Consider the following 22,171-nt stretch of genomic DNA (forward strand, 5'->3'; position numbering starts at 1 on the left):
ACAAGAAATCACAGTAACGCCACATATTTTATCAGAAATTGAAGAAGGGGAACAGATATTGGGACGGGGGAGGTGGGGGGGGGGTAGGATTTTACACAATATTGACTCACCATCAATCACATGCAGAGCAAAGAGATGAATGACAGCATGAGGAAAGAGAGCAGTGATATCTCACACTAGGCAGACATTGTACATCAGGTTGACAAAATCACTGATAATTGGGATTGGAATGTTTGCTTGATTATAAACATTTCAGTGTGATTGCAAATCACTTTTTGACTGTTTCTATATGGGTCGTCACGTGGGTGGACTATAAAATTACCTTACTTACACTCCAGTTCAAAAGTTTGGGGTCAGTACATCTCTTTAGCGGAATTATCAACAGTCATTGCTCCAGTCTTCAGTGTTACATGATCACTCAAATTTCAGGCTGCAAAGGGTGGTTATTCTTTTCTATAACCACTATATGTATGTATGTATGTATGTGTATATATATATATATATATATATATATATATATATATATATATATTTATTAGGGGTTCACAAAATTCACAGTTCGGTTCGATACGATACACTGATGTCACAGTTCGGTTCGGTACGGTTCGGTACAGTTGGGTATGTTTTAGATACAGCAAAAATAAAAACATCTCAACTTTTCAGAATGCCGCAAGCGCACCACGGGTCATGTGACAAGAACTAACCAATCATCTTCATCCTTTCCCGTAACAACGTTGAAAGCTCAGCCAAGATGAAGGAACAGCTGATCATAGTTGTATATGGATTGCAATTTTGAAATAAATTAAGTAGCAGAGCTAGCCTACTGCAAGCGATTTTTAGAGCTGCAAATCCATTTATCCTTTGCTGAAATTTCTGCGTCTTCATGGAGAGAGCACGTCATGGTTGCTTAGCAAAGGCAGACCCCTCAGGGGCGCAACTGCCCAAGCGCTTTGGAAAGGAGGAGAAAGACGTGTGTGAACGGCGATGTGTGAACGGCCCCTAAGGCGCTCGCTCACTCAGCACACGCTGAAGGCTCGTTGCAAAATGTCTAATGCATTTAACAGACCAGAAATAGAAGATCCTCCAATAACCAACAGGTCTGCTGTTTGGGTGCACTTTGGATTCCCTGTAAGCTATAATGGTGATGATAGAATTAATGGTAAATAGTAAGGTCTCATATCCGTGGCTATAACGTAAATTAAGCCTACCAATCGCTGGAGTGTCTTTTTGTGACGATGTGTGTGTAGGAAAACGCAAGGAGAGGGTAAGATCCAATTGCTGGTATTTATTGCACAAAAAGGGAATACAAAATAAACAGTCCAAGGAGACAAACAAAACAAAAGAAGGAACCGGATGAAACGGTATGGGAACTCGGAAGAACGAGAAGGTAAGGGGAAGTCTCGGGAGACGAGAACATAGGTACACAGACGGTAAGGACTCCATACAAACAACAGAGAAGGGCAACTATTTATAAGGAGACTAATGACAAAGGATTGTCTGCACCTGTGCGCTTAATTGGGGTGCAATTACTGTGAAGACAGGACCAGACTGGAGGAATTAAAGTGCCTATGGTGAAGTGCCTAAGGAGAAGTGAGCTCACTAGGGAACACCCAGGAAAACAGAGACTGACAGCGTGACATTACCCCCTCCCCTACGGAGCAGCTACCAGCTACTCCACCTGAAACCCAGGAAAACCCAACAGAAAAAGAGGTAGGAGGGAGGTGGAGCGGCGGCGGACTAGGGGGAGGGACAGAGGGTCAGAACACAGAGACAGTAGAACCAGATAGAATGGGAAGACAAAGACAGGACAACCAGGTAAAATGGAAAGACAGAGACGGAACAACCAGGTGAAATGGAAAGACAGAGGCAGGAGAGGTGTAACACAAAACAAGGAGTCCAGGAGGGTAGTGGACCGGCGGATGATCAGGGGGAGGGACGGAGGGCCAGGTCAAAAGAAGGAAATGGACAGAAAGCACAAGAAACAAAAACACAAAAACATGGGTCCATAAAGGACATCACGTGATGCCTACCCGGAGGACGAAGATCACCGGTGACTTGACTCAGTCCTCGAAGATCACCGGTGATTAGCCTTGTCTCTGGAAAGTCCATGGTACCTAGTCCTGACTCTGGAAGGTCATCAGTGACTAGCCCTGACTCTGGAGAGTTCGCTGGAACCTGACTCGACTCTGGAGAGTTCGCTGGAACCTGACTCGACTCCTGAGGGTCAACGGTAACTAACTCTGACTCTGGAAGGTCGACGATGACTAACCCTGACTCTGGAGGGTCCATGAACACCTGACTCAACGCAGGAGGGTCAACCGAGAACTGACTCAACTCTGGAAAGTCAATGGGCACCTGACTTGACTTGGGAAGGTCAACAGGAATCTGACTTGATTCAGGAGGATCAACTGGAACATGACTCGACTCTGGATGGTCAACAGGAACTAGCCCTGACTCTAGAGGGTCAACGGTAACTAACCCTGACTCTGGAAGGTCGACGGTGACTAACCCTGACTCTGGAGGGTCCATGACCATCTGACTCGACTCTGGAGGGTCAACCGGAAACTGATTCAACTCTGGAAAGTCAACGGGCACCTGACTTGACTCAGGAAGGTCAACAGGAATCTGACTTGGGCACCGCCTCGGCCTCCGGAACAGCATCGGGCACCGCCTCGGCCTCCAGAACAGCATCGGGCACCGCCTCGGCCTCCAGAACAGCAATGGACACTGCCTCGGCATCGGGCACCACCTCGACCTCCGGAACAGCATCGGGCACCCCCTTGGCCTCCGGAACAGCTTCAGGCACCATCTCGGGAACGGCCTTGGGCACCGCCTCGGCCTTCAGAACAGCAACGGACACTGCCTCGGCATCGGGCACCCCGTCGGCCTCCGGAACGGCCTCGGGCACCGCCTCGAGAATGTCCTCCTGGACGTCAGCGGACCGCTCGGGAACATCATCCTGGATGGCAGCGGCCCGCTCGGGAACGTCCTCCTGGACGGCAGCGGCCCGTTCTGGAACGTTCTCCGGGCTTTGAGGAATGGTAGACACCTGTCTCCTCCTCCTCTGCCCTCTATGATGGCGAGTAGGTGGCACCTTGTCTGGAGACTCAGGCGTTGAGTCGGCCATCTTGTGCTGAGGCGCTGGGCTGGCGGCCATCTTGTGCTGAGGCGCTGGGCTGGCAGCCATCTTGTGCTGTGGCGCTGGGCTGGCGGCCATCTTGTGCTGTGGCGCTGGGCTGGCGGCCATTTTGTGCTGTGGCGCAGGGTTGGCGGCCATCTTGTGCTGAGGCGCTGGGCTGGCGGCCATCTCATGCTGTGGCTCTGAGCTGGCGGCCATCTTGTGCTGTGGAGCTGGGCTGGCGACCAACTTGGGCAGTGGCTCTGGACTGGCGGCCATCCTACCGGAAGAGACAGAAGTGGCTGGGGTATCCCACGGAAGCCGATGCTGCAGGTAGCACACAAACTCCCAGAACCCGAATGTGTTCAACTGATCGAGTTCCTCCTGAGAAACCGGGTCATCCAGTCCAGCGTTAAAATAGGCCTTAAGGGCTGCATCATTGCAGCCCATGCCCTCTGCCAGGGACCAAAACACCAGTGCCATGGCACCCACTTCATTGCCCTCTTGGTGGAAAGAGGTCAACCTTAAATATTTATTCCTCCACTCCACCATGCTGGTTGGGGAGGAGACACGAAAAGACATACCGCTGGATCTCTGTTGATGGAGTCCTTCTGTGACGATGTGTGTGTAGGAAAAAACAAGGAGAGGGTAAGATCCAATTGCTGGTATTTATTGCACAAAAAGGGAATACAAAATAAACAGTCCAAGGAGACAAACAAAACAAAAGAAGGAACCGGATGAAACGGTACGGGAACTCGGAAGAACGAGAAGGTACGGGGAAGTCTCGGGAGACGAGAACATAGGTACACAGACGGTAAGGACTCCATACAAACACTGGCCAAAAATTATGGCATTCTGTTTTGTGCCAAATTAAACTTGACTTCTTTGTACAATACATTTGTCTATGTCTACTGTTGTTTAATTTGTGTTGTCCTCCCTGACGTGTGTTCAACTGAGTTTTATTCTTTATACGCTACTGCTCACAGTAAACTTCAGTGGATTTTACAGATATCCGGGTAAACAAATAGAATATTTAGAATTTTTGTAATTAGTTCCCACCAGCTTTCTGAATATAACGAGTTCAAATATTAAAGATGAATTCATCGAAAAGATTTAGAAAAATCATTATTAAAACAATCTAAACATGACACAAACAGAATCCCATACACTCTAAATACTGATCATTTTCTTTACTATGACTTTAATGTGACTTTTTATCAATTTAATACATCCTGCCGAATAAAAGTAATCATTTCCTTGTTGTGCTTGTTAATCAAATGCCAAATGTTTTTACTTTGAAGTCATTCATAAAAAGGTAATAACTTGTGAAACAAATGTATTTTTTTCATCACAAAATCTTACATGTTTTCACCCAATGGGTTCAGTCGGGAACATAATGGCACCTTTTCACAATCCAATCAACCCTGATGCATATAATCAAGTCACGTCCTAAATATTTGAATTTTGAAAGACATTATGTTCAATGGGTATATCTTCAACCAAGATATTGAGTGAATGTGTTTGTGCAGTTTGGATTGCACGTGCTGTCCAAACATAAATGAAAGCACTGAGTGTGTTGTTTTTTCAATATTACACATTGTCTCGCAATATCTCTCTCACACACACACACACAGTCAGAAACACGCATGCTAACACACACCTGGCTGTTTGTGGAGAGCTGGCCTGCACAAAAGCCAGATAGAGGTTGATTGAACACAGCAGATGTGAAATTACCCATAGCCCATTTGGGCCAATTTCCTTGTCCTTTACTGGCTGTTACTGGCTATCTGAAGAGAGTCAACACATCCATTCAGTCTCTACACAGACTGTTCTCTGCCTCTAGCCTCTCTTGTTCGACACTGTAAAAAAAAAAACAATCCCAGTCTACCTGATCATTAATGCACAGCTTCTTCTAGAAGAAAATAGGAGCCTATTAACTATAGAATAGGGAGAATAAAAGAAAACAAGATTGACAGGGTGTTTTTCATATAAGCCAGAAAGAGATGGACAAAAGGAGGAGGAAGGGAGGGAGAGACAAAGAGAGCAGGACAGACAGAGAGACTGAAGGAAGGAAAGGTGGATAGACAGTGTGACTGTGCCGAAAATGACAGACACACACTGCACATTGTAGACAAATAAACGACGGCTCAGGTTTCTTCTTTCCTTTGCCTTCTTAAAAGAATAGTCACCTCATTATTGACTCGCCCTCATGCTGTTTTTCATTCTGTAGAGCACGAAACGAGCAATTTCACACTTCCTAGTCCATTGAATCTACAAAAAGGACAAAACACAAACAAACAAAAAAAAAGTTGTTTGAGAAACAGACTCAAATTTAAATAATTACTTATTCATATTATTATTATTTATTTAGACTCTGTAAAGCAATCTTGAGTTTTGAAAAGGTGCTATATAAATAAAAAATACATATTTTTAATACAAATAATGAATCAGTGAGTCGGGTCTTTTCAAAATGACACCAACAGTTGATCATTTAAGTTCAAATCTCATCATAATAAAGAACTATTCTGGGTTCCCCCAAGAACCTATTATAAGAACTTTTTTGTTTTCTTTCAATAATCTGCTAAATCTTTTTTCTATTATAAAGAGTCTTTCGCGCAATGGAAAGATTCTACGGACATAAAATGTTTTTTACGGAATCATAGATGTCCATTTAGAACCTTAGTTTTTAAGAGTGATGATCTAGTTGCAATGGTTCTTGAACGATCAACTGATTAGAGAAGAAAATTAGTGAATACAAACCTAAATTTCAGTTTGGCATCAAAAGACTTAGCATATGAGTCAAAAGTAGCACATGAGTCTTAAACCACTTTATGTGGTTCTTTTAGGATCTTCAAAGATTACTATGATCTGACATCTGAAAAGACATGTTTACATTCTTCAGAATTCACTTTTTGAGCTGCAAGAAATAAAAGCAGAAAAAGAGTTTGGAACAACATAAAAATAAGTGACAATTTTCATTTTTGGGCGAGCTTTTCCTTTAATCACTCACTACAGTCCCTCATTGCCTTTTTTATAATAAACTATATACAGGTTCAGCGTATTGTTATTGTGGTCAGATGTTTATATATGGAGTGAAAAACTGTCTTTATATGTTTCTGAATTGGTCAGCTCTTGCATTCGAGCATGAGTAATTAAAGACCATGTTTAACTACAACAAAATGGGGAAAGGAATTTTGGAAATCTAGATTTACTTTACGAGACAAGTCCGTATTTACATTCAAAGCTGTTTTATAATCCTTTTGAAGTGACCATAACTATCTGTTGGGTAAGAGCTTTCATAACATTTGGTTTCGATTACAGTCTTTGTTGGACTAAGAGGAATGTCTCTCAGTCTCTAGATGTGTGCTGAGTCATTTTGAACTGTCAGTGGGAGGAATATTTGGTTTGGCCTTCTTGGGGGAGTCCATTCATCCATCATCTCTTTTGCACCTGGGACTCTATGAACACACACACACACACACACACACACACACACACAGAGAGAGTCAGACAGAGGAAGCTCTAGAGAGTGACTTACACAAACAGACTTAAACACACCTAGTATGAACCCTGCTGACATGATTAATCCTGTCTGATAAAGCCAGTCCAGGACTGAACACACAACAACAACAACATCTGTGCCGTGTGTGCTTATGTACATGCTGTAGTGTTGTCTGACCTGTAGTGTTTCTGACCAATAGCTTTTGCTAGACTCTGTGATCTCTCCTCATGTTCGCATCTGCATTCAACTGTCTGACATGGCTAACTGAAATACTTAATTCTGATTAGTCAGTAGCAGCATTCAGTGGTCAAATATTATTGTACACTAAACTGTATATTGGGCCGCTGCTCCATCAACAATCTGGAGGCCTACACAGAGCTAGCTATAATAACACATCTCTTTCCTCTCACATAATAATGTCCATTTGTTTGATTAAGACCGCTAAAGTTACATTCATGCACAGGTGATGTACTCACAGAAAGCAAAAAATATAGGCATGATGAGAAAATCAATATGCTAAATAAAGGAAGACTGAGTTAAAGGTACGTATATACATCTGGGATTCAGCTCGTCATTTCTGTCTGACAGAATTTTAGCTTTGACTTTGAATGACCTTGCTAAAGTCTGTGTAGGGCCTAAATGTGCAGCATGTGTATGTGTGTGTGATTTGTTCTGTGGGCATTGTGTGTGTGTGTTTAATTGTGTGCTGTGGGCGTTGCTGCGGCACTGATCCATGCAAAGCCACACTGGCACAACACTACCCTTTATGTCATCCCCAGGCCTATGGATCTGGCTCTCTTTTGCTTTGGTTACATTTAACATTACAATACAACATGAATCTTTATTCAAAGTTTGTCCTCCATTTTATTTGCAGATACTGTACTTATTTACTAATTGCCATCCAGTTAGTTTTGAACCCACGTGCAAGACTGAAAGAACACAAGGCTAAGGAAGATGAACCGTGAACATAATAGATATTGACTTTTATAATGACAAGTGTGTCTCTTACTTCCTTCGCAACTTACTGGTTTGACTTATAGCACAGGAACTAAAAGCTCAAACATACCAAAGAGTGTTTAAACAAGGCAAATCGCATGTGCAAATGACTAATTAACTAAGGAAAACTAACAATAATTAACGCGAACGGAAAGCAAGACTGCTTGGCGCCATCTAGTGGTTGAAACTATGTACTATCAAAAATCAATCAGAAACTCCCCCTTTTTAAATATATCTGACTGTAGACTTTCCTCACACACAGGTTCATAACACTAAGTATCCACTTGAGTAGCAACTATAAGGAAGAAAATACATCAAATACAGTGCATAATTGTTTTATTATATCTTTTTGAAAAATCATATATTATAGATATGATATACAGACTCATGTGGTTATGCAGAAAATTTAAAAAAGGTCAGAAAAGCATACGTTAGACGCATTATCCTTTTATGTTTGGTGAGAAACATATATTAAGTGCTATAAACAAACTTTAAATGAAGACTCACAGATTTTGAAATGTGTTCATATTTCTCCTCGTTAAATGAATATATGTAAATGTTCAAGCAAGCTGAAAGCGAGGGCCATTAAGAACTTCAGATACATTTAGAGACATATTGCACAGTAATATCAACAATAACTAATAATCTGAGCAGCAGAGTCCTGATCCCAGAGGAGGACACCAGAATAATCAATGAGATTAATAAAAATACCATCACAACACACACACTTTTTTCAGACAAAAGCAAACGAAACTCTCACATGATAGAAACTATGAAGTAAACACTACAATTTAAAAACATTATTTAAGTACAGCCAAGATGGATAATCAGCATAATGAGAATGGATCATGGTATACTCATGATGCTAAGAAGTTTGGAACTAACAGCAATCAATGGCCACTTGCAATACCTCCATGACCTACAAGAAGAAAACCACTGGTACAGATGTGCTGACTGTAGACAGGGAAAACTGTGACAGTGTTTTAACTGAGTTTAAATGACGTGTCAGTCGTTTAAGTTTAGGTTAGGGAAACGGCTGCTCAAGTCCTCAAGAAAGTCGAGCTCTTTCACCTGGAACTCGACATCCTTCCACTGCTTGGGAGTGGATTTGCCTCCAGGAGTCTTCAAGGAAAAGCTTTTTATATTTAAGCAGGGGAGTATTACCACCCTCCTGAACTTCATCTCCATTCCCCAATCCTGAGAAATAGAGACATAGCGATGAAGAAATGTAGCTCACTATTCTTAAGGACTTCTTCCTGTGTTTAGTTGGATACATTCATAATACAACATCACCTATTCTTGTTTTTTCGAACACAATCTATACCTTTCCACATTTGTTGCAGTTGATAACCCGTCCAGGCTCCCAATCTTCAAAGCTCCTCTCCAGAAAGACCTGCCTTCCTTTTTTATAATGCCTCCTATGAAACAGAATTGTTTTTGATCATGGTAGGGATCATTGACTTCATTTATTTTCTGTCCTATAAACTATCAATCAAACCCTTTTTGCAAGCATATTTTGATTTTATACATTATTAATTTATTATATTTTGGTTTAGACATTTAGTATGTCTATTATAAATGGTTTTGCCAAATATCTTACTGTAATAGCACAAAATGTGCTTTTAAGAATATAAGATAAATGCCACTACCATTTAAAAGTTTGGAGGCAGTAAGATTTTATTAAATTAATTAATTATATATAAATATATATATATATACTTTTAATACTTTTATTTAGCAAGGATGCATTAAATTCATCCAAGTGACAGTAAAGATTTTTATAATGTTACAAAAGTTTCTAATTCAAATAAATGTTGTTCTTTTGAACTTTCAACAGTGAATCCTGAAAATAATAAATGTATCACAGCGTCCACAAAAATACGAAGCAGCACAACTGTTTGCAACATTGATAATAATGAGCATATTAGCATGAGTTCTGAAGGATCATGTGACACTGAAAACTGTAATGATGCTGAAAATTTAACTTTGCAATCACATGACTAAGTTAAATTTGAAAACAGAATCAAAAAGATGATGTAATTTTAAATTATATTTCACAATATTACTGCATTTATTGTATATTTGATACAATAATTACAGCCTTGGTGAGCATAAGAGACTTTCAAAATCAACTGAATGACCCCAAAATTTTGAATGGTAGTGTACTGTATTTCATGAAACATTTTTCAGCAGTATTAAATGTCTGTTTGGTCTGTGACACTGACTGTGATGAACTCACACAAACTCAGGGTTGATGTTGACATGGTGTGTATTTTCTATTTTTCTTAAATCTTCTCCACTGCAGACAGGCAAGAAGCATCCTCTGCATTGAAACTGAGCCTGAACAGGACTATAGCGTTGCTTTCGGTCATCCTTCTTCTTCTCGGCCTGGATTCGAATCAGAACAGCGATTTGTTGGAGCTCGCTTATCTGACAGCAATAAAGAAACAGAAATATGACCTTACGGTAAAATGTGAAGGCAATGGAATTTGAATACTTCAAGTTTTTCTATCATTTGACATGAATGCAGAAATTCATTGCAAACCTTGTGTCTAAACTCTCTGGGACTCATTTGCTGCACTTGGTCAATAGCTTTTGCCGTCAGACTTTCTAGATACTCATTGGTGAGTTCCCTGCGTAGTTCTCGCCCACCTTCTTCAGCCACCACTGAATAGACGCTGTTCACAGCTCGAGCCCGCCCAGTGGCCTGCTGCTGAGCGATCTCATTGGTCAACAGCCCGTAACGTACAACTAAGTTGCATTCTGGAATATCAAGCCCTTCCTCAGCTACGCTGGTGGAGATGAGGAGGTTGAGGATTCCAGTTCGAAAATGTTTTATGGTGTCCTTCTGTTCATTCTAAAAACAAACACAAAAAAAGCAGACAGAAATAGGAAGCAGAGGAAGTTATAACCAAACTCAGAATTAGTCAGTTTTTAGTCTGTAATTACTGCACATTAGACGTTTTTCTTCAAGTAAACATGACTTTTTAGGGAAACCATTTGAGACGTTTTCTTGTGTGAAAGTACCTGGGTCATGTGATTTGCACCTGTACCCGCTCCAGTGAGAATGCCAGCCCTGATGTTGACCCTCTGCAGTGCAGGTTTGGTGTTCACCCAGTCATAAAGACAACGGGTGCCCCTGCGGGTCTTTGAGAAGAGGATACCACGAGAGTTTTTATCACTAAACTCATCCAGCAATGTGCGTTCCAAACGGGCCAGTTTGGGGTTTTCGTAGCAGGCAGTCGATGCCAGCTGTTTCAGCTCCAGGCGATTCTCTGAGCAGAAACAGAAGAGCCGGATTATATCTGCTAATAACAGAGATCTTCAAATTTTGCTCTCAACAAAAAGAAAGCTAATTTATCAATGAATAATGACTTTAATTTCAGCCTGTTTCCCTCAAAAAGTTATCGTATGTCTTCACAAGACTTGGATATAGCGAAAAATCAAGTTGACTACAATTATGGTGTTTTTTTTTTTTGCACTGATTATAAAATTCTGGTCAATAATTATTTTTATAATATAGTAGACCAATGAATTCTATTAACAATCTATACAATTTAGCCCAAATAACTTAAAATAAAACTAAAATCAATGGTTTTAAATCCTACATGTAACTATAGACATCACAAAATTATAAATTACAGCATTTTTTTTTTTTTTTTTTGTACAGTATTATTTTGATAAATTATAGCTATTTCTTAATAATTTTGAGTGTTAGATGACAGAAAGGTAATCTAAATGTAACAGCAGGGTATGTGAGCAGGCACCAAGTACATATATTTATGGTCACACACTTTATTTTAATGTCTAATTCTCAATATTAACAAATCATTAAATAGTAGTAGTAGTAGCCCTTTATTGTCACTGGTCACAGGTACCAGCGACCTCTCCATAGCCCCTTACACACTGCCATTCCGGCAAATACACGGGTAAAGTGTTCCTGTAATTGTTCCCGGGTCGCTAGATTTGGCACTTTCACACTGCCAGTGTTGACCCGGTATATTTGCATGCTTTCACACACAACCCTTGAAGATCCCATAACGACACGTGACATCAGCACGTGACATGTAATGTACGAGTCGACAACGCTAGGCACATTATACTTTCACTGAAGCAAGCGAACGATCTCGGCGTCAGCGCGGAAAGTGAGTAACTAACTGATCTCTGCTTCATTACAGTTTGCACATACATATAATTGCTTAGATCTGGCTTTTGTTCACACACAGGGGCGGACTGGCCATCTGTGTGATCTGGAGAATCACAGAATGGCCAGTGCTCCAGGACGGCCGGCGGGCCAGCCCACCACCCACCACGCGTGCAGCCATCACCTGTTTTCTTTCCCCCCGCTAATCTGTTTTACACTCCAGTACTGCAGGTGGCAGCAATGCACCTTTAAGTTGGATGCCAGCTGCACTGGCCGTGGCCACCAAGTGAGGAGAATAAAAAGTGGAAGAGTAGGAAGAAATGAACAGCAAAGACGTTAACATTAGATAGAAGATGCATAGAAACAAACAAACAATATGCATAACGCGGCCGTGGGTAAAAAACGGAAAGAAAAGGGTGGAGCTGAGAAGGCGAGAGAAAAAATTACATACTGAAGCCGCTAAATTTCCCAAACTAACCGAAATATATAGCAATATTTTCCAGAAGCATCACCTCGCAGTTAAATATTAGCAGCAGTGAAGTGAGCCAGACAGGTATGCACAACATGCCACCAGTGATGATGAGGGACAGAAAGATGAGCGGGTTCCACAGGCAGATCCAGATCCAAGTATGGAACATGAGAGGAGAAAGAGTGTTACTTGTTGGGATGATGTTAGGAAGTGATATTCAGGTTGCTACATTTTCAGCTAAACTTCAACATTTTAGCTGTAAAATGTCACATGCAGTAGCTAATATTAAGAAATATGTTGTGCTTTTACTTTTAAAAATGTTGGTAACATTACAGTAAATGCTTACAAACTTTGAAGATTTTGAATACAGAAGCTACATTTGTAATGGTGTATTTTCATTTAGATTTGGTATTATTATCTGTGCAGTAAGATTAATTACTCAATGAATTAGGATTAAGTAATACATTTATTTTATAATGTTATAACAGCATATTATATAAACTATTCCATGCTATCTTGGAATAAAACCTGTTTAAAAAAAAAAAAAAAAAAAAAATCCATTCCATCGTTGTTTATTCAGGTTGAGCTTAGACCAAGACCAGAGAAAGACACCCACTCCAGCTCAACATCTAGTCAACATCAGTGCTATTGCTATAATTTGGATGGTATGGTATCATGAGCCACAATTAAAGTCTTGTGACACTCATGCCATGCGTTATTGTTGTTTTTGTCGAGTTTACGAGTGCCGATTGCTTTGGGCCGGGCCTAGTCAAAGTCCAGGGCTGTTTTTTAGTCCCAGTCTGTCCCTGTTCACAAAGCGCTCATCCCGGGTTGAACCCGGCAATGTTACTAGGTCCCCAACCCGGGTTCAATGCGGGAATCAATCCCGGGACGTGGTTGCTTTCACACAGAAGGTGACCTGGCAATGTTCCGGCAATATGCCGGGTGCGACGTGCAGTGTGAAAGGGGCTGATGTGACTTTTGCCTCAAACTCCTGATTTGCTGCTTATTATTAGTCATTAATCTGTGCTTAATTAGTACTAATAAACAGCCAATATGTTAATAATAGGCATGATAATAAGCAATTAGTTAATAGTGAGAATTGGTACCTATACTAAAGTTTTACCTTATAAATACATTTAAATATATAATATCACCAGATATATACCTAATACTGATGAGAAAAACAAATAAAAAAATAAAAACAAAAAATAATTGTAAAATTGTCCCATAACCCCTGTGGTGTCATTATTTTTGAAACTTAACAGCCCCTCAACTAAAGGCTTCCACTGTATGGTAAAATAGCATGCAAAATTTATCCCGTTATTATTATTATTTGCGTTTGTGTGTGTTGTGTGAAATCAAAGTCATACAAGTTTGTAACAACACTGAGGTCAGTAAATGATTTTAACTGTCCCTTTAACCCCTTAACTGTAACTCACATCTTTGAACATTGACTTTGTAGTGCACAACCCAAACTTAAATTTGTATAATTCATGAACTAAAATATATTGTAACATGATATTGATGTACCATTTTCATGGTAATGCAATGTCCGATTTTAAAATGGGTTTTAAGGGATGAATTTTGAGATTTTAAGTTTTCAGTCGATTTATAATTTCTGATGATTTCTAAAATGTGATAGAGAAAAAGGCAACAAAGAAGTCTTTTTTTTTTTAAACAAAGGTCAAACCTCCAGTTACAGTGGGGATCGAAAGTTTGGACACCCTTTGCAGGTTCTGTGAAAATGCGAGTAATTTTCAAAAAATAAGAGAGATCATACTAAATTCATGTTATATTTTATTTAGTACTGTCCTGAGTAAGATATTGTATATAAAAGATATTGACATTTAGTCCACAAGACAAAAAAAATGCTGAAATTATTAAAATAACCCCACTCAAAAGTTTGGGAACCCTTGGTTCTTAGTACTGTGTGCTGTTACCTGATGATCCTCGACTGTCTTTCTGTTTTGTGATGGTTGTCCATGAGTCCCTTGTTTGTTCTGAACAGTTAAACTGAGCAGCGTTCTTCAGAAAAATCGTTAAGGTCCTGAAGATTCTTCAGTTTTCCAGCATCTTTGCATATTTGAACCCTTTCCAGCAGTGACTGTATGATTTTGAGATACATCTTATCACACTGAGGACTATTGAGGGACTCAAACAAAACTATTTAAAAAGATTCAAACGTTCACTGATGCTCCAGAAGGAAACAAGATGCATTAAGAGCTGGGGGTGAAAACTTTTGAACACGATGAAGATGGCCAAATTTGTCTTATTTTGTTGAAATATTTTTTTTTTCCATTTAGTTCTGCCCTTCGTAAGCAACAGAAGATACTTGTATGTTTCCCGGTACACAAATTAAGTACAATTTACCTTGATCTTCAAATTCCAAAAGTATTCACCCCCCAGCTCTTAATGCATCTTGTTTCCTTCTGGAGCATCAGTGAATGTTTGAATCTTTTTAAATAGTTTTGTTTGAGTCCCTCAATAGTCCTCAGTGTGATAAGATGTATCTCAAAATCATAAAGTCATTGCTAGAAAGGATTCAAATATGCAAAGATGCTGGAAAACTGAAGAATCTTCAGGACCTTAACGATTTTTCTGAAGAACGCTGCTCAGTTTAACTGTTCAGAACAAACAAGGGACTCATGCACAACCATCACAAAACAGAAAGACAGTCGAGGATCATCAGGTAACAGCACACAGTATTAAGAACCAAGGGTTCCCAAACTTTTGAGTGGGGTTATTTTAATAATTTCAGCAATTTTTTTGTCTTGTGGACTAAATGTTAATATCTTTTATGTACAATATCTTACTCAGGACAGTACTAAATAAAAAATAACAGGCATTTAGTATGATCTCTCTTATTTTTTGAAAATTACTCGTATTTTCACAGATACTGCAAGGGGTGCCCAAACTTTCGATCCCCACTGTATAATTTAGATTTTTGAGGGTGCACTCTTGTCATACATTAATCGATTACTTTTCCTACATAATTTTTAACAAAAAGTATTGGTAAAATATATATTTGGGAGTCTTAGACCTTTCCAACGATATATAGTTTGTCAAGATTAGATTAGATTTAATTGTAATATAGTGAAGTAAATGTAGGCGTCCCACAGGGTGGACAGGTGACAGTTAACAGGTTAAGAGAATCACAACAGTCATCAGCACAGTAAACAGTCCATACCATCAAAAAGTCCCTGGAGAAAGATGTCTGTTCCATCCAACAGTTTGGTTTTCTTTGAACTGTAGAACTCGTCTAAACCCTGGAACGCGTCCACCATGCGAACCGTGTCATTAATGAGAAGAGCGTCGTTGTATTGCCGCAGGTGCAAAGCACACTGAGCAATCAGTCTGTTCTCTTTCTGTACACCTGACACACAAACACACCAGCAAATCAAGTCATGTCTTTGCCGGGGATTTACAATGTACAACTAACAAGTGTCAATAACCTGCTTTTTCGAGTTCCACCACATCAGCTTCATATTCCTGGGTGCCCATCTCTCGCAGGCTGCGACTCACTATTGACGGCATAAACTCATGAATCATCGACATCATTGCCTTTAAGTGGTCGCCAAATGGATCCTGTTGCATACAAACAAACATATACACACACACACACACACTCATTAGTCTTGAATATTTAAGCAGTTGTATAGAATCACACAATCTGAAAGCACACAGAGGAAAGTACCAGAGCTCTTTTTTCAACAATATCATATTGCTTTTTGGGTCTAGGGACGACTTTCTGCAGCACTGGTTTAAAACTCTTGGTGGACACAATTACTGAGTCCAGATTGGCACAGATCTGAGAACGAGAGAGACAAAAGAGATTCTTTCACTAGTTCACAGCACTAAATTAAATGAGTTTTCAATTGACCTGATGTTTCTGTGTGTATTAATGTCCATTATGGGTCCATATACAGTCTGATATTAAATCTTTGGTGTCATTGTGGGAAAACACGACTTTAATTTTTTATTTTATTTTTTAGCTTCATTACACAGTCTTATTGTGTACATTTAAACACACCTGCAGTACATGTTCAACAGCCTTATCCAGTTTCCTATTTCCTCCTGTACCAGGTGATGCTGTGAGACCCAAAATCTGAGGCAGATTCCCTTCTTTTCTTAATTTCTTTTCAACATAGCGGCCCATAATCTTATTATAGACGCTCTCCTTTTGTGTATGGTGACATTCGTCTATTACCAGCAGGGTAAAATCTGAATAGAGACGAATGAAGGGTATTGTAAAATGCATATTAGTACGTCATCATGTTTTCGACACAAAACTTTTTCAAAAATCAATTATATGAAGTAGTCAGTGAATGGAAATACTTAACCTTCAAGTTATTGTCTGCTTTAGAAGATCAAAATAAATATTGAGCTGTTCTAAGTGTAATCCTTTTCTGTTAGGTTTCCAACCTCAAAAATGTTTCAAACCATTGTTTGTGTCATTTCGGAATTTTACAGCAATTAACCTTAGCATCAAAATTAAATATACTAAATATTTATGTGTAACAAACAAATAAATAAATAAACTATCCCAGAATGGGTAAAGGGGTTGCAGATTTAGCTTAAATAAAGCTGTCGCTTAGAAGGTGCTACTTGGTTTGTAGCTACCGACTTATATTTTTGGGTTAATAATTAGTAAATAATAGTTCAAATAAGTTAATCAAAAGTCTCTTATCATAGTTCTTACATCAATAAAGCATGGGAATTGTTCCTCTAATACTTGCAAATAGCCAATAGCCAGTGGAAAAAGAAAAAGTTTACATTCGTGTGCTGTGAGTTGTTGTAAGGCATTATATATCATGGTGTGTCATGAGGAATCATCTGTTACCAGACAGCTCCACGTGTTTTTCCTCCTCCGTGTTAATCAGGGCATTCTCCAAGATCTGAGCCGTGCATATGATCAGGTCTGAGGCCTTGACTAGACGCCCAAAAAAGTCTTTCTCATTACTGTCCCCACTGATGGCTGTTATATGGTATCTTCTCTCGAGATAAGGCTTGAATTCTTTTGCAAAGTGCTGGTCAACTAGATGCACCTGAGAACAATGGATATGAAAACTCAATGTGTAAATCTAAATACAATGAGAGTAATAAGCCAGAGTGATAAAGCACTAATCTGACTTTACCTTGTTGACCAGAACTGCCACTTTGGCATTGGCTGTGGTCTCCAGGTGCTTCTGAGTGACATAAACCGCAGCACGGGTTTTTCCTCCACCGGTGGGCAGCCAGATGATGCTGTTCTCCCCTCGGAGTGCTGCCTGCACCACCTCTTCCTGGTACGGTCTAAGATTGAAGTCCATCTACAATAAAAAAGTCAGAAGAAAAAGGTGCAATAATAACAGGTATTTACATTGTCATAAATGATCAGTATTCATGAAACACATCAGTTTTGTCACCACACATGGTTTGACTGAAATGACTGACGCATTTCCTGAAAATAATAATGCACGAGATTAGTCATTTTCTGGGCTGCCAGCAAATGCTAGGTTACCAACACTCTTCAAATGATCTTCTTTTGTGTTCAACAGAACAGAGAAACACAGGTTTGCAAATGGATGACAACATTTTGGTCCTGGTGCTTTAATCATAATAATGAATCTTTAAATAATTATTCCATGTTAAAAATGTCAAAGCTACTAATTTACTTAGGGTTTTAAATTGAAAGACGATAAAGAACTGTAAACTAAGATCAAATAACTATCTGAACAGATCAGTATTGTGTCAGTATGTTCACTCACCTGTGCTGCCATTACTGTAGCGGTCCCGTCTGAGAGGCTGAACCTCCTCTGGTCTTTAAAACGGTCTCTTTTTGAGTCTGCTGAGCTGAGAAATGAAACCGAAAACAGAGAGAGGGCCCGACTAGGGGAGATGAATGACATACAACAAAATAGGGGCCAAATTCAATGACAACAGGCATCTGTGGACTGTTAGTATAAGAAATAAAATAAACTTTTTTTTTATTTGTTGTTTGCGTCAGTTGTTATCAGAGGCTTGTTTTTCTATGATTGCACCTTGGCACAACAGTGATGTGGACTGAAACATAATTTGATTCGTAAATGTAGAGAGCAGGGCCTGGAATGAGGGCAGAAGAAATAGAGACCTAAATGGGGCCCCATTTGGCAGTCAGTGATGTTAGGAAATCAAAACTGAAGGAACAAGCTTTGTCATCTGCATGATAGTCAGGCTCTGATCAAAACAAACACATTATAGAAACAGACAATATTCAATTAAATAGATACACTGTTAAATAATTTTTTTTCAATCTTGTCTATATCTTACTAACCTTAAATAAATTACCCTATTTATTTTATTAAATATTTGAAATATCATAATACATTATAAATTACACCCACCCACACACATATACATTAATAGATAACTTCTTATTAATAATTATCTGGGATTATTGTGAACATGACAAAATCTTTGAAATGGCTTAAATCAGAAATGTGAAATTCAAATCTAAATCACTTCTCAGCAGGGCAAACTTTAAAAAAATGTTTATTTTCAAAAACAAAACAACAACAACTATAGTACACAGAACTGTAGCAATTTACATGCACCTTCCAAATGTAACCATGGCCAACCACCTTCTATCACACCCGTCTGTCCTTTTCATTAGAGGGTCATCGGTGTCCCACAGTAAAACCAAAAATAAAGAACTCTGATAATACATCAATATTGCAGCAGTCATGATTCAAGTAAATGCCCATTACAAGAGACTGAAAAATAAACCTGCTGTCCTGTGCATGAACAGTAAACTAGCAAACAACATGCGGTATCAGAGAAAACGTACATATTTGGAAACACGGGTTTGTGCAGCAGTTATGACTGAAATGGAAATAGTTGCTCCTGGTCCCAAATGGGGATAAAAAGCAAGCTGCAAAAACAGTGAATGGTGACACCTGGGGTCATGACATGCTGAAAGCTTTTGAAGAAGACAAATATTGGTTTGCAAACAGAGATAATCCCTTTACAAACACAAGTGGATTTCCCAGTAATTTCCGGAAGAGAACAAAAACACAGACTATTGTTACTTGAAATGACCTGTCAAGGAATGAGCAGTCTTTTCTTCAATAAAGAACACTGAAGGAACTCAACTTAAAACAAAAACCGGGAAAACAAACAAACAATTTCCCTCATATTTTCAGATTTGTACTCAATAGGCACGTCCTGTATATGACTAACCGGCTGTTTCAAACAGCTTTGGCAGAGAATGGTGGCACCGCAGTGACATCCTCACTAGAGGCCAAACATTGTCCGTCTTTGGCTGCAGCATCTCAGGTCAGTAAGTTTTACAGGATAAGACTTTATGTTGCACAACCAAATGTTTGTGTGCAGGATGTAGAGCAACAGCTTGCTCTGTTCGTGAGTCATTCGTTTAATGGCGCATGGGACAGATAAACAGAACTACTCATAGCCATTTCTGTCTAAGTTAACGCCCACATCAAACACACTTTCAGTTTTCATTTTCCCTTAATGCACTGGCACAGCAGCCTCATAAACACAAATATAACCTTGAGTTTCATAACTATACTGTATAAGGAAGAAAAAAGTAACAGAAAGCAGCAACTTTTGATAAGTTTGGATGTCATTCATCCAAATTAAACGTGAATGTGATCACACTCTCTATAGTATCTAACTGGTCCCTTGTCCTAGGCTAGATGTCTGTTACTTGTCAATGAGCCCGGCCTCTTTCAGTTTGAAGTAGAAAAACTTCTCCAGTGTGTGGCACACTTGCAGTACTCGCTGTCTGGAGGGTTGTACTCTCTGCAGTTTGTGATCACCCTCTGCAGGTCGGCGATAAACAGCTTTTTTGTCACATAATACCGGTTCTTCAGACGCTCCGTCATCGTTTTCAAGTCTGAGCAGGAGGAGAGGTTTATTCAATTGGATGCAAGATGCCATTGTTCAAAACTGTATAGACCTTTACTGATTAGTATCTTTTCAGAAAGTTTAAATGTCATTTCTATATATGCAGATTATATTAGTACCTACCAATGGGGAAGCGGATGACCTATAATAGTCTGGAGCTTCAGATTTCTTCACTGGCTCCATGAAAGGCCAGGCGTCTGGATGGTTCCTGTTTACACACCAGTCAAATGGTGAGAAAATACCCCAATATTGTGTAGTTTATGTGCTGAAATGAATGTGAGAGTGACACAGGCCCTCTTACTTTAATCTGGCGAGTAGATTCTTTTAGCATGTTGGTAGAGCAGATCTGGATCTTTCAGCTCTTTACTGCAGAGATAAAATAAGAGAGAATGATGGATACAAATAGGGCACAAAAATAACAGCTCATTAAACACCAAAAGCAAGTAGAACAGCCACTTGCCAGGGCTGCTAATTTTATTAAGAGCTGCAACATAATACTGCTGTTTGGAGAAATGGCTCATCTTTCACACACAATGTGCCGTTAGTCTCAAATATATGCAGATATTTAAAGTTATATGCAATATATATCATGCAGAAAAACAGCTATAATAATTTAAATAAATCATTGACATGCTTTAAAAAAACGTAAATTACAATTTTGCAATGACTCTAGCAACTTTAACATTTGAAAGGATACTATGGCAAGTTATTGCTTTCTTTATTCAAACTGATTTTTCTTTTTCATAAATATATGGTTGAACCTGAAGAATGAAAGCTGTACATACACTCTGAAAATGATGAGCTGTATCACTGCTTATTGACACAAAATACAGATACTTGGTTTCACTAGAACAAGACAATATTTTAATACTATTTTTTAAGAAATTTTCAGTGACAAAATATTTGTCTTTTAATTACATAAAGTAAAAACAATGCAGTTGTATTTAGAAATATTATGACTAATCTAGGGGCTGTAACTAATGATTACTGTGGTAATCAAGTAATCTACTGATTATTTTGACAGCTGAGCAATCTGATATTTTTTATGTAACAAAAAATACCCAAGTGAAAACGAGGCTTAAGCATGACTTTTTATATATAAACTAACAATGAGGCAGTAATAGTTGGCTCAAATAAATATAAAAATCAAGAAAATTAATTGTACGAACAACACTGTTAAAATGCATAATGCAAACAACTGCAATTTGGATACTATTATGCAACGTCTTGTGTTTATAAGAGCAAAACATTCTGAATTGGCTGGTAAGTTATTTTAGTTGAGACTGAATGCTGCTCCTCTCATTCCATTGATTGGCGAACTCGTGGACTCAAAAGTGTTAATCAACAAGTCTTCTTTTTTTTTCTTTTTTTTAAGTAGCATTATTATTTTTTTACGCAGCCAAACGCTGCACGCCAGAGATCCTGCACGGTGCCAGAGAATTTTAAGCCCTCCAAGTTTGTGGTACGTTTTTTTTTTATGTTTAAAAGACGTTTTTGATGCTCATAAAGGGTGCAAAAATTAAGTAGAGTTTTCTTTTGTAATTATTTCAAAATGTAATTTATTCCTGTGATTTCAAAGCTGAATTTTCAGCATCATTACTCCAGTTTTCAGTGTCACGTGATCCTTTAGAAATAACCAATATTTTGATTTGCTCCTCAAGAAACATTTCTTATTATCAGTTTTGAATACAGTTGTGCTGATTAATATTTTTGAGAATACATGCTAAAATTTTTCCCGATTATGTGATGAATATAAAGTTGACAAAAAAACATTCTTGCTAAATAAAAGTATTAATTTATTTTTAAAAAAAATCATACTGAGCCCAAACTTTTGAAAATCATGGGTAAGATGCAGTTCCTCAATGATCCAATACAGACACACAGATGGTCTAAGATTTCAGAATAAATATGCATGAATTCTCCTGACCTTTTCTCCTTGGCACTAGGTTTCCAACCAGTCTCTCCTTAAGAAAAAAAAGAAGGAGAGTGTGTGAGAATGGAAGAATTCTGTAAATATATAGCATATTATGTTGTGTTCTATCAGATATTTCTTTT

General features: G+C 38.9%; 1 protein-coding gene across 1 annotated transcript; it reads right to left on the reverse strand.

Annotated features, from left to right (window-relative positions):
* Positions 1-7,935: 7,935 nt before the first annotated feature.
* LOC113097651 (probable ATP-dependent RNA helicase DHX58) lies at positions 7,936-18,128 on the reverse strand. Its single transcript, XM_026262921.1, has 12 exons — positions 17,980-18,128; positions 17,368-17,541; positions 17,073-17,277; positions 16,263-16,453; positions 15,927-16,040; positions 15,685-15,817; positions 15,420-15,605; positions 10,644-10,891; positions 10,162-10,473; positions 9,856-10,046; positions 8,941-9,034; positions 7,936-8,813 (listed from the first exon to the last, which is right to left on the reverse strand). Exons 1-12 carry the CDS (start codon positions 18,118-18,120, stop codon positions 8,622-8,624), a joined length of 2,181 nt encoding a protein of 726 aa, XP_026118706.1. The 5' UTR covers positions 18,121-18,128; the 3' UTR covers positions 7,936-8,621.
* Positions 18,129-22,171: the final 4,043 nt, after the last annotated feature.

The sequence above is a fragment of the Carassius auratus genome, chromosome 6 (assembly GCF_003368295.1).
Source record: "Carassius auratus strain Wakin chromosome 6, ASM336829v1, whole genome shotgun sequence".
NCBI lineage: Eukaryota > Metazoa > Chordata > Actinopteri > Cypriniformes > Cyprinidae > Carassius > Carassius auratus.